The 18,617-nt window shown below is 33.6% G+C and overlaps 1 protein-coding gene across 1 annotated transcript in view; it reads left to right on the forward strand.

Annotated features, from left to right (window-relative positions):
* The window catches only part of LOC130221265 (dystrophin-like), a 60,540-nt gene extending 43,216 nt beyond the window's left edge, over positions 1-17,324 (forward strand). Inside the window, 12 exon segments of the mRNA XM_056453672.1 lie at positions 1,071-1,193; positions 2,634-2,804; positions 4,000-4,116; positions 5,586-5,720; positions 9,882-10,034; positions 10,210-10,380; positions 12,640-12,750; positions 12,967-13,112; positions 15,480-15,603; positions 16,196-16,371; positions 16,527-16,674; positions 17,286-17,324. Coding sequence (XP_056309647.1) covers positions 1,071-1,193; positions 2,634-2,804; positions 4,000-4,116; positions 5,586-5,720; positions 9,882-10,034; positions 10,210-10,380; positions 12,640-12,750; positions 12,967-13,112; positions 15,480-15,603; positions 16,196-16,371; positions 16,527-16,674; positions 17,286-17,324 — 1,614 coding nt within the window.
* The last annotated feature ends 1,293 nt before the right edge of the window (positions 17,325-18,617 follow it).

Consider the following 18,617-nt stretch of genomic DNA (forward strand, 5'->3'; position numbering starts at 1 on the left):
GGCCAGACTGGTTTGAGCTGATAAAAAGGCAACAGTAACTGAAATAACCACTCGTTACAACCGAGGTATGCAGAAAAGCATCTCTGAACACACAACACGTCCAACCTTGGGGTGAATAAGCTACAGCAGCAGAAGACCACCCCGGGTGCCACTCCTGTCAGCTAAGAACAGGAAACAATTCACACAGGCTCACCAAATTAGACAATAGAATATTGAAAAATGTTACCTGGTCTGATGAGTCTCGATTTCTGCTGCAACATTCAGATGGTAGGGTCAGAATGTGGCATCAACAACATGAAAGCATGGATCCATCTTGCATTGTATCAACGGTTCAGGCTGGTGGTGGTGGGAGAAATTTCTTGGCACACTTTGGGCCCATTAGTACAAACTGAGCATTGTGTCAATGCCACAGCCTACCTGAGTATTGTTGCTGACCATGTCCATCCCTTTATGACCCCAGTGTACTTATCTTCTGATGGCTTCCAGGAATACAACGTGTCATGTCATCTCAGACTGATTTCTTGAACATGACAATGACTTCACTGTACTCAGATGGCCTCCACAGTCACCAGGTCTCAATCCAATACAGCACCTTTGGGATGTGGGGAGATTCGCATCATGGATGTGCAGCCGACAAATCTGCAGCAATTGTCATGTCAATATGGACCAAAATCTCTGAGGAATATTTTCAGTATCTTGTTGAATCTATCTGTCATGAAGGATTAAGGCAGTTCTGAAGGCAAAAGGGGGTGCGACCCAGTACTAGTAAATTGTACCTAATAAAGTGGCCAGTGAGTGTATCTGTTAATGGCTATCCAGAAAAACAAACATAACTAAATAAATTAAGAGGTTTCTTCATATTTTCCAAAGCTGTAAGTTTCGCTGTTGTGAACATGACATGTTTGTAACAACACAACAGTGAATATATAATAACAGAATGTATATTTTTGGATGAATAGTTCCTTTAATGTGGCGTCTACTGTCATTTCACAGCATGTTATGGAGCATATTTCCTTATGTTAATAAGCGAAGCCGAATGTAAACGTACAGTATCTCCATCTGCCATGCAGGATTATCAACATCAAATGAAAACACTTGAGCAGAACATTTCTCAGATCAACACCTGGATGGATCGCGCAGAAGAGAAGCTGGATGAGATGGACAGCCAGGGCTGCATTGAGCACGTTATAAAGGTTATGAAAGAGCTTTTGCACTTCACAAGCGAATATTTTTGAGGACTAAAGATTTTTATTTTTAAAGGACTAAAAAAAGCAGCCATACTTTTGCATCAAATTAAAGGAAAAGTTATCCATCTTTCTTTGGCAATAATGTTTTGATGGCTCATTAATTGGAGGCAATTTGCAGCAAATAAAACTCTAGATTAAGCCATTAAGGAGAACAAAACAGACAGATGGACAAAAAATTGTATTTTAGATTTATAATACAGATCATCATTCATCACTACCATCTATACATTAAATATAACCGTCTTTTGCAACTTACTACCAAAATATTTGGTAACACTTTACTATAAGTTTGTATTAGTTAATGTTAGTTAATGCATTAGTTAACATGAATCAACGACGAACAACATATTTGTTAAGCATTACTTCTTTAGTGCACTGTAAAACCCAACAGTCAACTTTATCAAATGAAATGAGTGTAGTTAACTCAAAATTTACTGAAAGTTAATTCTACTCCTTTGAAAACAGTTTTGAACTCAGTGTTGGAAGGTAATGAGTGTAATTAAATACCTCATTACTTCAACTTAAATGGAGTAAGTTCACAGTACTAATTAGGATCAGCTTTTGAACTTAAATGGTTTGTTGCAACTGGTTTCCTCAAACTATTTGAGTTACCTTAACCTTTGGGGTTTTACACTGTGGTAACTAAACATATATATTAACATGTTAGTTAATACTTTAGTAACATGAACTAAAAGCGAACACTGACTTTGTTCAGCATTACTATCTTTAATCTTTGTTAATGTAATTTTAATACATTGCATTAACTAGAACAATTAAGTTACAGTAACTAGAAAAAAAAGTTATATGAACTGCAAAAATTACAGAATATATGAGAACTAGAAAATTCAGTTGTAGGAACTAGAAATATTAAGTTGAAGTAACTAGAAAAATAGGTTGCAGTCACAAGAAAAGAAAAAATAAGTTTCAGCGACTAGAGAAAAATGTATAGTTCTCAACTTAAATTTTTGTAGTTAGCACAACTTACATTTTCTAGCTGTTGCAACTCAATTATTCTAGTTCTCATAACTTTATTTTTGTATTTACCACAACTTAGTTGTTCTAGTTAATGCAACTTATTTTTTTGTTAACTGCAACTTAATTTTTCTAGTTCTCTTAACTTAATTTTTGTATTTAGTATTTACCACAGCTTAATTGTTCTAGTTACTACAACCTAATTTTTCTAGTCCTCATAACTTATTTTTGGTATTCTCCTGATATTTTTTTCCAGTCAGTGCAACTTAATTATGTTGTTTTAATTGAGTCTTTAATTGTCAAGTTAATTGTTACATTTTTCCTGCCACAGTTATGAATTTATTGGATTTTTAGCATTTGATCAAAATGTATCACGCATAATCTTTGATTTGTTTTTGTTTTCTAAATGTTCAGGGTTTGCGAATGGAATTGGAAGAGATGAAGGGGAAAGTTGAAGCAGTGCAGGTTCTAGCAGAGGATCTTATAAAGAACAGAGGTGAACATTGTAAAGCTCAAGTAAAACCAAAGCTTGAACAGCTCAACCAACGTTTTGACATCGTTGCAAGAAGGATTTTAATGGGACAGGTAATGCTATGAAAAGCTGCATGTCTGTACACTACCTGACAAAAGTCTTGTTGTCGATCCCAGTTGTAAGAGCAACAAATACTAACCTGACTTTAAGTTGATCATTGGGAAAAGTTGCAGAAGGTAGATTTTTCAGATGAATCTTCTGTTGATCTGAATCTCAATCATCACACATACTGCAGAAGACCTATTGGAACCCTCATGGATCCAAGATTCTCACAGAAATCAGTCAAGTTTGGTGAAGGAAAAAATCATGAGTTGGAGTTACATACAGTATGGGGGCATGTGAGAGATCTGCAGAGTAGATGGCAACATAAACAGCTTGAGGTATCAAGACATTTGTGCTGCCCATTACATTACAAACCAGGAGAGGGCAAATTCTATATTATATATTCTATACTGTACATTATTTCTGTTAAGTGACAATACTTTTGTCTAAACAAATTCAGGCCTTACTGTCCTAATTAAAAAATTAAAAATCAAGACATAATTAAATTTTATTTAGGTAAAGTAAGCGTAATCTAGCGGCCTTTGCCTTTCATATAAACCACTTCTGATACCAAATGATCAATTAGAAGTCAAGTTATTATTTGTTGTTCCTAAAACTTGAATAGGCGACAAGACTTTTGTCAGGTAGTGTATATGCATACACTCTAAAACAAATGCTGGGTTGTTGTAACCCAATGTTGGACAATGGACAATATAGACAAACCCAACTGTTGGGTTAAAAAGTGACATTTAAATGTATTCGAAAAAATTAACCCAACATTGAGTTTGTTTATATTTGAACCAACACTGGGTTATGACAACTAAGCATTTTTTGGTGAATATATGCACAGAATTCAAATTATTTTTCCCATAAGATAAGCATGTGCCTTAATATCTAAACTGATACTTCTTATCACATAATTTCTATGTGTTTTGGAATATAAACACACTGGTTTTTAGCAAAGGTATTTTTTTCTAGTTGTTTACATATCACCACCATAGAATTGTAAGGTTTATCTCCATTCTGAGCAGTTTCACGTATTTCAAACTAACAGGGACATATAACAAAAGTGAATTTGAATCTGATTTCTCTCCCTCGCTGAAGCTAAATTCGTTAGTGACATTGTCTTATTATGCCACTTAGAAAATAGATTTTTTTATATGAATATAATTGGATTTGAATATATTTGATCATATTTTCTTCCAGGCCTCCTCCCAAGAGTTAGACGAGTACCACAGACAGGCTAATATATGGCTCCAGGTGCTGGACGAGGAGATTAAATTAGGTGAAAGTCTAAAAGAGGAAGATTTCCTGGAGGATGCGGTAAGAAAATACTCTCAGCTGTTTTCTTTGGCTAAAATTAATTTCAGTCATTGGAAACCGCGCGGCCTGCGAAAAGCTTCGAGCTTTATCGTAAAGATCTCATGACAAGAAACGTAATGAGTTTCAGTGAGTGGGTCTGGTGCATGAGTAACAAATGCTGGCACAGTACATCATTGCATTCCCTGTATCTAGCGGATAGGGATGGATGGATGGATGGATGGATGGAATGAATGAATGAATGGATGGCAATAGATATGTACTGTAGATAGATGGACAGTTCAACGTGAAAATGGATGTGTGGATGGATGGTAGATGGACCGATCGGTAGAAGAATGGATGTGTGGATGGATCGATAGATGTGGATTAATATAACTGATAGATTGATAGATAGTAAAGAAATGGATGGATGGAATGGCAAATAGATGGGTAGATAGACAGACAGATCATCTGATCCATGAATGGGTGTGTGGATGGATATATGCTGTTATAGATTAATAGATGATAAAGAGAATGATGGAGGGAGGGATGGATGGGTGCACTGGTATATGGTAAAGAGATGCATGGATGGATACATTGATAGATTGATAGATGATAAAGAGATGGGTGGGTAGATGGAAGGATGGATGGAATGGCATATAGATATGTAGATAGACGGACAGATCAACTGATTAATGGCTGTGTGGATGGATGGATAGATGATGTTATAGATAAATAGATAAAAGAGAATTATGGATGGATGCACTGATAGGTTGATGGATGGATGGATGGATGGATGGATGGATGGATGGATGGATGGAATTGCAAATAGATATATAGATAGATTGACCCATGAATAGATTGATAGATGGTAGAGATAGATGGATGAACAGAATGACAGATATGTAGATAGAAATGCCAGATGAATGGATGCATGGATGATAGATAATGCAGTTATAGATTGATAGTGGATAAAGAGAATGATGAATGGATTGAATGAATGCACTGATAGATTGACAATGATAAGAGAGTGATGATGGATGGATGGAAGGAGAGCATGACAGATATGTTAATTTGCAAAGAGACAGATGGATGGATAGATACAGTTTTGTATTGATAGATGATAAAGTAATGATGGATGAATGGATGGATGATCGATAAAGTTATAGATAGATAGATAGATAGATAGATAGATAGATAGATAGATAGATAGATAGATAGATAGATGGATGGATGGATGGATGGATGGATGGATGGATGGATGGATGGATGGATGGATGGATGGATGGATGGATGAATGATGAATGGATAGATGGATAGTTATATTGATGATGAAAATGGATGGATGCACTGATGGATTGAAAGATGATACAGTATTTAGATAGACAGACAGAAAAACGGATTGGATGGAGAGATGCAGTTATAAATTGACAGACAATAAAGAGAATAATGGATAGACAGAATTTGATCTTTTTTTCTGTGTTTGTTTGCAGACCTTAGACGAGGAGGCTCTAAATGAACTGTTCCTAAAAGGGGAGAATCTCCTCAAGAGAACTCCAGGCGGAGAGAAAAGAGAGGCCGTCCGAGAGAAACACAACCTTCTCCATGACAAATATGACACTCTAAAGGTAATTGCTGAGCGGGTGACACATGTCCAGTACATGCTTCATTGGAAAATACAGCCAGAGCAACGCTTTTACAAGCTTTTGACATTAGGCTTATAACATGTCAGTTTAAATGTGTTCAAGTACAAACCAAGGACAAATGTGGCAAACATACAGTTGAAGTCAGAATCATTAGCCCTCCTGAATTATTAGCCCCCAAAGATTTCTAGTAACTGATTTTTTTATCTTTGTTACAAAGATAGTACGTAATATTTTACTAGATATTTTTCAAGATACTAGTATTAGGATTAAAGTGACATTTAAAGGCTTAATTATGGTAATTAGGCAAGTCACTGTTTAATGATGGTTTCTTCTGTTCTTCTAATAATATTTTGACCTTAATTTATTATTTTTTTATTAAAAGCTGCTTTTATTCTAGCCAAAATAAAGCAAATAAACTTTTTACAGAAGAAAAAAATATTAGAGGTGTCACAACCCAGGTATAGGGTGCCAAGAAGTGCCGGGTAACAGACCCGGCATGTTACCAGAGGAGGCAGAGGTGTCAGGGACAAAAGTTGAAGAGGGTTGGGGAGTCGCGGAAGAAAGCGAAGAGCGGGGCCGGTCTGAGCCGGGCGGAGTTGCGTGTGAGGAAGGGGATCAGTAAATTGAGGTGCCGAGTCAAATTAAGCCCTGGCAGTGCTTCCCACAGGTTTGAAATATACTTGTGGTGGCAGCCGCATTTAAAACACATTTTACCCACAGCACATAAATGGTCTACATGCGACAAACGAAAAAGATAATGTGCTTTAAACTTTATTTTTATGTATTATGACACTGTTATACACCTTTTCTTTCAATAGGTTAAAGTTATTTAAAAAGGCAGTTGAAATAAAAGAAATCTGCTAGTTCACCTTCTCTCTCTCTCTCTCTCTCTCTCTCTCTCTCTCTCTCTCTCTCTCTCTCTCTCTCTCTCTCTCTCTCTCTCTTCTCTCTCTGTCTCTCTAATGCGGCTTTATTGGCATGACATTTACAGTATTGCTAAAGCATTTTAGTATAAAGTATGTAATATATTAACATCATTAAATCAATAAAATATTAAACAGAAGAGAAATAAATAACAGAAAAAAAAGAATAAAAATCGATATTATTGCTAAAAATGATAATAATTACAAGAATAAAAAGTGTAGATTATTTAAATAAGGCAGATTAGTTGATTAGCCATTTCTAATGCTGTACAAATATTTTGCAGCAAATATATTTTGTTCTCAGAGTATATAGTAAAGTTGATCTGAGTCGTTTTTTAAATGATTAAGCGTTTAATAACTAATAACTCTTGCGGTTGTGCGTGCGCAGTCAACTGTAAGGCAACTGTAAAACGCAAACAAATAATGGCAACTTTAGAAAGCGAAAGTAAAACCCGAATCCTGGACATTTTAGGAGATTCAGAAACTACGGTTGGAAACTATCTTATCTGTATGAGTGTTGATTGCACACAGAACCAGCAGTACGAAACGTGCAGAGCGAGAGAAGATTTTTCACTGGTCAATCAATCACGAATGTTTGGATTTCTTGGACGGATGCAAAAAAAAAAAAAATAATAATAATAATGTGATTATTTATGTGTCACCACCAAATATACTTGGGCGGCCGTTAATGTACCTGGGCGGATCGCGCAAGTAAAGTCTGTGTGTGAGAAGCACTGTCTGGTGCCGAGGATGTAACATAAAAACCACTGGACAAATAAAATCACTTTTGGAGTTGGGTTTATTTGTATTTTTTGTTAAACATCCAAAATGTGAAGCCAAATACCTCAGAGAGGACCCACGGGGAAAAAAAATTTAAAAGATGTATCCCCGACCTAATCACCCAAATTAAACTAAATACACCTAACAAAATAACAGAAAATAAAAATACAAAACCACTCCTGTGTCCTTAACTATATATAAAAACAAGAGAAAATTGGAGGTTGGGCACACGGGATGGAAAAAACGACATATAAAAAACTAAATTTACACACACAAAGCAGGAATACACAATCATAAATAACACTTAAAACTATATTTCTATAACACCAAACGCCAACCAACTCGCTCTGCTGGTTAGACACACACACACACACACACCTGCAAATGCAACATAGGAAATACTGTGAAAAAGGGCGAATAATTTTGACTTCAACTGTATATAATTTTATGAAAATGCAAGGTTTATTGCTCTTACAAAATAACAAATATTTAAGTTGTAATTCATTCTATAAATGATACATTTTCCTTAAAAATTAGATAATAAATCAATTGAATTCCTCTCAGCCAAACAGAGTTTCTTTCTTGCTTGAAGAATTAATCTATGCCTTGTACAATTGTACAGTGACTAGTGAAAGAAGTACAAGTTAATTCTGTGTGGTTTTATATACAGTAGAATATGAAATGATTCTGGGATCATCTTCTTTTGTTGGTTCTGAAAGGACATCCATATCACAGTCAGATTGTAGGATTAGGTATTTCTGAAATGAAACCCTGTACTAGTAAAGTCATCTGGCATTAAAGATAATCATAAGGTCAGTGTAAGGTCGAACTGCTGCTTTAAGATTCAAGTCAGAGACCCAGTCAAAATTCGGAATAAAAATGAGGAGCTTCTGTTCTGGTCGGTTAGAAACATGGTCGAAACTACAGCCAGGGGATTTTAAACTCGGCATTTAATTGAAGAATTCACCCCAACCCAGTAATGGCCTTTTTTTTTTGGATTCATAAGTGACCACATACTGTATAGCTAAAGACCAAGAATATGGCTTTGTAACATTACTACTGTAGCTAGAAGGATTCTCCTGAAGTGTAAATCACCACCTAAACCATATATATATATATTCCAGAGTATCAACCTGAACATTTTTTACAAAACATGGAGTCTTTTAATAATCCAAATTGAAAAGAATGTTATTTTTTTTAATTTTTTTTGTTTACAATATTTTAGTTTAATTTCTTTCCTTAATTTTATGTTATTGTATATATTTATTTATATATTATATTTATTTTTTATTTATTTATATATTTATTTATTATATTATTTATTATTTATTCTTTTTAGATTATAATAATTAATTTTATATTTTCATTTGTTTATTTATTAATTTATGTGTTTATTATATATTAATATTTTTTTCTTTATTATATTTATTTTTATATATTTATTTATTTATATTTAATATTATATTTTGTTTCTTTATTTATTTATATTTATATATTTTTTTGTTTATTTTACATATATTATATTTATTAATTTTATAACATTAATTTATTTATATTTATTCATATATAATATATATTTTAATATATAAATATTATATAAATATATATTATTCGTATATCATATATTCATAATAATTTATCTAAACAGTATTTTCATATTTATTATTTTTTAAAATTTTTATTTCTTTTGTATACATTTTTAATTGTATTTATTTATATTATATATATTTAACTATTATATATATAATATATATATATAATATATATATATATATATATATAAATATATATATATATATATAGATATATATATATATATATATATATATATATATATATATAAATATATAAATATATGTATATATATATATATATATATATATATATATATATATATATATATGTATATATATATATATATATATATATAAATATATATGTATATATATATATTATATATATATATATATGTATGTATAATATTATTATTATATATATATACATATATATATATATATATATATATATATATATATATATGTATATATATATATATGTATGTATGTATGTATATATATATATATATATACAGTATATATATATATATATATATATATATATATATGTATATGTATTATTTATTTTATGTATATTATGTTTACTTACATACTTAAATGTTTATTTATTGCCCTTTTTTGCCCTTTCTTCCTGTTTTGTTGAGACAGTTTGTCCTTAAAAAAAAAAAAATATGAATGAATATAACTTACAATACTTGCAACGTACCGTAAAAAAAAAAGTACAGTCAGGCGTTCATTTCTTGAATGGTTTCTATCAATGGTCAGTGATTTTAGTGATTCAGGTTTGACTCATGTTTTGCCTGATGATAATTTCACATCTGCATGTCATAATGTGTTTTAATCTATTGATTCTGCATTCACAGAATCTGAGAGCCCTGAGAAAGAAGAAGGCTCTGGCTCTCGCACCACAGTGGTATCAGTTCTGCAAGAAAAGCGATGACATGATGCAGTGGCTGGACAGAATCGAGAAAAGCATACGAGAGCTTCCAAATCCCCCTGAGGAGCCCAGAGTGAAAGTGAGGGTGAAACTTTCTCCACTAATTATTATTTATACTCCTATATTTTAGCTTCTTCAAAGTTGTTCAGCCCCAGGGATGTTTTTTTTTAAAGTACTAACTGTGTGAGCCCCTCTGCGTCCATCTTAACAAGTTTATGAATATTTTAGGACTGTGTATGTATGTTCTCCACCAGGCAGTTGGATATGAGATTGACCAGCAGCGGCCCAAACTGGAAGATTTGCGTGGATTGGGGCGTGTGCTTTCAGAGGGTGGAGCTAGCAAAATGGTGGAGCCCCGCCTCCTGCCTATCAATAAACGATGGGCGGAGCTGGATGTAAACTTCACTCGAGTGCGCCACAAAAGTGTAAGTCTGCTTTTTATTTAGTTTCTGACGTGCTTATGTGAAGTTATCAGAATGCTTGTACAATGTGTTTCCAGAGATGTAAACAGAGGCAAGTTTTACAAAGAATATGCCATGGGTTATAGTACAAACGGTCTAGAGAAGCAAATCATAAACAATGATGATAAATAGGTTAATTAATTATTTATTAAATAATTAAATACAAAAAATTTTAAGAGCAAAATAATATTAAAACAATTATAACAATGTTTAAAAGTAATTAGATAAGTAAATAAATAGTAAGTTAGCTTTTTTAAAAGAGATAGTTCACCCAAAACTGAAAATTAGAAATCAGTAGTGTTTTTTGTCCTGCTATAGATGGATTTCGATGGTTGAATGGATGGATGAAATGGTAAATAGATATGTAATGTAGATAGATTGATGGAAGAATGGATGCATGGATAAATGAACAGATCGATGGTAGAATGGATGGATAGATGTGGTTATACTGTATATTAATATAGTATAACGGATGGATGGATGGATGGATGGATGGACAGATTGACGGATATGTAGATATACAGGCAGATGGATGGATGGATGGATAGATGGAGAGATGCAGAGATAGATAGATAGATAGATAGATAGATAGATAGATAGATAGATAGATAGATAGATAGATAGATAGATAGATAGATAGATAGATAGATAGATAGATAGATAGATAGATAGATAGATAGATTGATAGATAGATAGATAGATAGATAGATAGATAGATAGATAGATGGATGGATGGATGGATGGATGGATGGATGGATAGCTGGATGGATGGATAGCTGGATGGATGGACGGACAGACAGTAATGCGTAAAAATAAATAGTAAGTCTGCTTTTTTAAAGGGACAGTTCACCTAAAACTGAAAATTCTGTCATCATTTACTCATCCTTTCCCAACCTGTTTGGGTATCTTTCTTCTATTAAAAACTAAACAAGATATTTTGAAGAAATCATTGACTTCCAGAGTGTTTGTTCGTCCTGCTACTGATAGATTTCAGTGGTTGAAATTGGTTCATTTTCAGCTTTCTTCTAAATATCAAATTTTGTGTTCAACAGAATAAAGAAACACATGAAAGTTTATAAGTAGTAACTAAATATTTATTTTCTGGTGAACTATCGCTTCTACACTGAGTTTAACACTGGGGGCTGTGAATTTAATTCCTAAAATAGATTCAAATGTTGGCATCCATAGCCTAGCAGTTGAGTGCGCCAACATATAGCACCATGGTGCTCACAGTGACCTGAGTTTGATTCCCAGCTCGAGGTCCTATGCCAACCCTTCTCCTGTCTCTGCTCCCAATGCTTTCCTGCCTGTTCTCCACTATCCTATCTCAATAAAAAAAGTTTAAAAATCCTAAAGAAATAATTATATATATTAAAAAAAATAGATTCAAATGAATAGTAAACATGATTAATACAAGAAATCAGTACTATAATGAGTAAAAAAAAAAAGTAACTTTATAGAAAAATATATATTTACTAATAATTTTAATTATAATTAATAATATTTTTTTCATAGTATACATGAAATCCTTGTACAATAAATATATAAATTAATTCTTTTATAATTTCGGATTATGAAGACTGAAAACCCCTGGAACAATTATTTGGGAATTTTACTTTTTTGTGACATAAATGTATTTAATGTTCACTGATTATTTAAATTTCTTTATACCTGCTTGATGTCAGAGTTTTAAATGGTAGTGTTGGACAAATTAACAATATAGTAGCACTTAGAAAACAGTAATGTGTTAAAATCATTTATTTTCTTGCTTAAATTACAAGATTGAAGTTCTTATGAAATCAAAATTTACAATGTTTATTATTCTAACGCACATTGTTATTCTTTAGATGAACTATTAATCCGTGAAAGATAATCCACAAAAAAAATGTTTGTTTGGTATTCTTTAATGAAAATCGTTTGGAGTGGCGGTTCTTTTTTAAATTCAAGTTTATTTGTGTAGCGCTTTTGACAATAATTATAGTTTATTCTTTTCTGTTGGCTTTAGATAGAGTTTTCTTAACCATGCCCTTCTTATCTAGGCATTAATCCACAAAATAAAAGCCCCACCCCTACTCAAAATTCCGTTTCAATTGAAAGTACATCCACATACTGAAATAGAAGTTAACACGGAATTTAATTAACACGGAAATCCTTTGTTCTTTTCTTTCTTTAAGTAAAATAAGCAGATTGATTGACATTTCTTCTCCATCCTTGAATGTTCAGGAGCTGCAGTTTCTGCTGCAGTGTATCTCTGAGAATGAGGCTCAGCTGAACTCTCCTGAGCGCTGGTCTACTGCATTCATCAACCTTCCCCAACAAGAGAAGTGCCTTAAGGTCACATCATAAACCACGGCTCATTTCTACACATGATATTTTATTAGCTCATGCATATTTTTTTTCTATCTGTCAGCCTTGTCAGTCTATTATTGATTTAGTCATGAACACACACACGCACACACACACACACACACACACACATACACACACACTGTTGAAGCAGGAGTAAAAATAATGAAAATGCTTTAATTGGTTGTGGCACATGTGGTTTAGGAGGTTAAAGTTAACCTGGATAAACTGGAGGGTCCCGTGGCAGAGGCTGTTGGCAGAGGTGCATCTCAACCTGAGGAGGGTTTACTGGTTCAGCTGCTCAGGACCAACTGGGAAAACCTTAAAATGCTCTACCAGGACAGACTCAAGTAAGCATGAATGATGGTACACTGCTGAATCCTGCCCTAGCGCTTATGGGAGTCAATAATTGGGGTGTGGGGTATTGATCAGATAATCAGATAATAAGTAAAGTATATTTTGCGGAGTGTGTTTTTGTGCTGCTGTCTTGGCTGCTTTAGATCTTTCATTTTTATATTGATTTTACAAATCAGTATTGTTTTGCAAAGGTTAATATACTTTTATAGTATATTTATTTGTAATATTAATATAATATACAGTTGAAGTCAGAATTATTAGCCCCCCTTTTGATTTTTTTTTTCTTTTTTAAATTTCTCCCAAATGATGTTTAGCAGAGCAAGGAAATTTTCACAGTATGTCTGATAATGTTTTTTCTTCTGAAGAAAGTCTTATTTGGTGTATTGCGGCTAAAATAAAAGCAGTTTTATAAAAAAAATAAAAGTAATTTTTTAAACACCATTTTCAGGACAAAATTATTAGCCCCTTTAAGCTATATGTTTTTTCAATAGTCTACAGAACAAACCATCGTTATACAATAACTTGCCTAATTACCCTAACCTGCCTAGTTAACCTAATTAACCTAGTTAAGCCTTTAAATGTCACTTTAAGCTGTATAGAAGTGTCTTGAAAAATGTCTAGTCAAATATTATTTACTGTCATCATGATAAAGATAAAATAAATCAGTTATGAAGAAATGAGTTATTAAAACAATTATGTTTAGAAATGTGTTGAAAAAAAGGTAAATTAAACAGAAAAATTAGGGAAAAAATAAACGGGGGCTAATTATTCAGGGGGATGAATAATTCTGACTTCAACTGTATATTTTTATGTTTAAAAAAGTTTTGATTTTAGTAATTTTATAATGAAATTTATTGTATAATGATGGATTTTAGTAATTAGTGCTGGTCGAAGGTGAATCATGATTAATCACATTCAAAATAAAAGTTTGTTTTGACATAAGAGCACTCGTCTAGCCTCTTCACCCTTCACCCTTGTGTATTACTCCGCCTACATACAGCAAAAATCAGAGGACACTCTTCAGTTTGACAAATATTGCTGCTTTAGTCGAGAATGTAGTTGTTTAGATTGCAACTATGCAGTTTATATATGAGGTTAGTGCCTTTTTAATATATTTATAAATTCTGAGAGACAGCACGTCGGCGGCCATTAGTCTGTCATTGAGCAGACCAAAGAAGGTTGACGTTGTCCATCCACAAGATGTCAACAGAGACTGCACAATAAGCCTTTAGAGGAAGAAAACTAAAAACCGTAATTTCTAACTACAGCTAATTAAATCATTATTAAACAGGTAAGTGATTAAGTCGATCTTTCTCTTTTGTATGTTGTAGTGCTGTATTTACACCATAGTAATTGTAGTGTGTTGAGTGTGAGATGGGACTCACATATTAGGAATGTATGTATTTTGTGTTGGCCACTCTGTGTATAACCCTAAGTTACTTTTTGGTTGGCTAGCTGTTTCTAATGGGTGTTTTCGTAACTGCAGACTAGTTCAGTAAACCGAAAGAAAGAAGAAATGCCTGCATGTGTTTAGCGGTTTTCCTTTTCACAAACACAACAGTAATCTGGTACTGATTGCGCTGCTTTATTTCAGGGTTAATTATTGTGATCTCCCGATTGCAACAGAGAAATACTGGGAGATATCTCTGTAGACTGATGGCATGTCATGCCTTTCAGCCTTATAATCTTAAAATGTGAGCAAAATCACCTGTTTTGTCGTCACTTTAGACATTAGGCTAGAGAATCATTCAAATACTAGCTCTAAAGTGACGTTTGTGAGTTAGCATTACCTTCTGATGTTCTGACGTCAGCTTCAGATGTGAATGAATGGCGGAAGAAAGAAATTCCTCTTACAAAAGGGTTTTGAGACTCTCCGTGTTTGATTTTTCTATTTTATAAACACGATCATGCTGTCATGTTATATTAACGCAGTATCTCACTAGTAGCAGTGCGATATGGCTGCATATCAATAGGTATAGGTATATCGACTGGTAGGACACTAAGCACGCCCCCCACCAGTGCCGATATACAGCCACATTGCACTGCTACTTGTGTGATGCTCATCTATATATATTATAATAAATATACACACACACACACACACACACAAATATTATGCCAAAACAAACTTTTATTTCGTACGATTTTTTATTTTGTAATTTGTTCCTTTTTCATTTTTAATTTAATAATTTTTTTTTTGTTTAAATTTTTGATCAAATTCAGTTAATATTTTATTCCAGTTAACATAAGTGATATTTAATAAAAAAATGTTAAATCGCTTGGAAGCCAATTAATAAAAATACACAAGTGATTTGCATTTTACATGCATGCTGCATCTTTTCTCTCTGATTTTACTCAAGACGCCTTGAAAAAGTCAAGAAATTCAATGAGGAGCTGAGAACGCTGGATAACTGGCTCACAGATGCTGAAAGGACGATTATGAAGTATGAACAAGACCCCATAAATAATAGAGACCACCTCAAGGTAATCATAAATGTTGCAGTTAATATAATATAATATAATATAAATAATATAATATAATATAATATAATAAATATAATATAATATAATATGATATAATATAAATTTATTATAATTTATTATAATATCTATTTTACTATAAGACCCCATAAATAATAAAGACCACCCCAAGGTACTCATAAATGTTATAGTTATATCATTTAAATAATATTATATTATATTATATTATATTATATTATATTATATTATATTTTATGATATTATATTATATTATATCATATATTTATTTATTATAATATCTATTTTGCTATAAGAGGCCTTACATAACAGAGACCACCTTAAGGTAATCATGACTGATGCAGTTATATCATTATATAAATAGAATAATAATATAATATATTACAATACAATACAATATAATATAAAACAATATAATACAATGTGTATAAAATGTATTATCCTATAAATAATAATGATTTAGAATAATAAAGCATTACACAGGAAGTGTTAGCTGAATTTTTTTCAACAGGCAATAAGTCATGCTAGATTAGTTTTCAGGCCATCTATACTGCGTCATTATATTCTGCTTTCCCAGGAGCTGCAGGCGGGTTTGGAGAAGCAGGAAGCAGCAGTGAAGGGACTCAATGCTCTTGGGACTGATCTGAGTCCACAGTGCAGTAAAGACGACAGGGACCACATTAAACAGCAGCTCGCCTCGATCAACTCCCGCTGGGCCAAAGTGTCCAACCAGCTCACTGAGATCAAGAGACGGTGTGTGAAAAAATTCAGGATGCAGCTTGTGCGAGATGCCACGCGTGTTTGAATATCTTAGCATAATTCAATTTGAGCAGCAAAACACCTACATAATTGCCCTCTTTTGTCCTTATTTTGATGGAATGCATAAATACGGCTGCTGCGTGTTTTAGGTCTGCAGGGGCAAAAATGCTTCTCGCCGAGTTAAATGAAGACATGGGGGAGTTTCAGTCCTGGCTGGATGATGCGGAGGCTGTGGCGGCACTTCCTGTGGAAGCGGGTCGCAAGGAACAGCTCAGTGCAACGTTAGAAAAAGTCAAGGTACAAACCACTTTGCTTAAATGTCTGGTAATTAGAATGAAAAAACAGATGACGATATCTGTTAGCTAGTGTGCTCCAAAACAGTGACATACAAATATAAAACTGATATAAACATCTAAAGCTTGCAGGTTGCACTTCCGCCTAAATGGATCAACGATTTTTTTCATGTCATCAAATCCTGACCAATCAAATGCTCTCTAATATCTGACATGCCCCGCCCCCTTCAAGACACTTCTCATTTTCTTTTTTAAATTGACGTGCTTGATCTCAATCACTCTATAAAAACAAAACACCACTGGCTGGTTTTTTAAAGGGGAGGGGCTACACTATGGTCCACCCTCTTTTTATTTCTCAGTTGAGATTACGTCAAACCTGGAATAAAAATGCACATTTTAAAGCACTTCATGGGACCTTTAAAATAGGAGATACTATTAGCTCACACATTGTAGCAAAATGGTGCTTTTAGCCCCATATTAAAAGGGACATATCATGATATTCTGACTTTTTCCATGCTTAGGGGCTATAATTGTGTCCCTGATGCATGAACCAGTTCAGGAAAATGTGAAAAGGGCATCCCAGTTATTTTGTTTTAATAAATCTTTTTCTGCAAGCATGTGGAAAAATGCACCGTTCAGATTTTCATCGCCTAATGATGTGTACAGTAGGATCTTATTATTTGATATTAGCCCTTAATCTGCATGTTTTCTTACAGTTTATTTTTAATCCGGGAGCTAGAGATTTACAATGTCTGAGCCAGAAAAAAACGTGCATTCACACAGGGCTTCAGCGTCAACACTTGACCAAGGGCATGTCTGAAGTTGGGGCTGACGTGATCGTCATAGCAGCGTCAGCTCATGAAATTAGTCTGCAATCAGCTACTGTCTGAGCTGGGGTATATGCATAAAGCAATCTGATTGGCTGACGCTTCCGATGGTGTTTGAAAAGTTGAGAATTTCCCAAGTGCTGCAGCGAGCAGTGGTGACGACAGATCCACAATGCAGTTCGGCAACGCCTGATATCAACCTTTCAAAGTGAATGGAAAGTGTTGATGCTGACATCCTGTGTGAATGGGGCGTTACAGTTGAAAAAAGTCAACGTCAGTCGCGGGTTTTTCATTCTCCAATCAAATGAAAGCAGAGGCGGGGTTTCTGATAAACAACAGAAGTGTTTGTGTTGTCAAAACAACTACGGAGACTTTTGAAGATGGAGGAGAGACTTGTGGTTGCTGTTTTGAGTTATCAGGTGTTGTATGAATCACAAATCTTGAATATCACTACATTATTACATTTTAAAATTATATTAATATCAACAGCAACACTCGCGCACAATATGCAGCTGATTCAGTCGTTGCTGCTTTTTTTTCTTGTCAACAAAAAAGGCAGTGAGGTGTGCCTCGCGTTTTAGAACGTAAAAGCGTGTTCGGTGTGATCGGCCCCTTACGCTACCATTTAATTCTCTGAGCACTAAGTTCCTTTGTATAATTAGCACATCCTGTGCATACTGCCTCTTCGTGTTGATTTGCTGAATTGTAAATCGCTTTGGTCAAAAGTGTCTGCCAAATGACTAAATGTAAATGTAAACAAATGTTCTGTTGTTGAACATTTGTAGCATGTGAACCACTGAGGACGTTGGTTGAATTTCATTTTCGATTAAAGGAAGGAAGATATCTGTATAGTATTATATATTTATGATAAATATGTTTTATTTCAGTTTACTTCACCAATCAGTTTCTGAAGGATTCTAGTCTGGGCTGTTGCTAATGGGGTGAATAGTGGGGACAATTATATTTGGCCAGGGGACCCACAAAAATTAGCAGTACTATTTAGGCCCCTGTACTATGAATATTTTTAATATTAATATGATTTGTATGCCAGAGGTTTTAAAGAAAACCACAGAAACGTGCAAAGTTTTCCAAATGTCTGCCCTTTACCTCTCCATAAAAA

The sequence above is a fragment of the Danio aesculapii genome, chromosome 1, assembly GCF_903798145.1.
Source record: "Danio aesculapii chromosome 1, fDanAes4.1, whole genome shotgun sequence".
Lineage (NCBI taxonomy): Eukaryota > Metazoa > Chordata > Actinopteri > Cypriniformes > Danionidae > Danio > Danio aesculapii.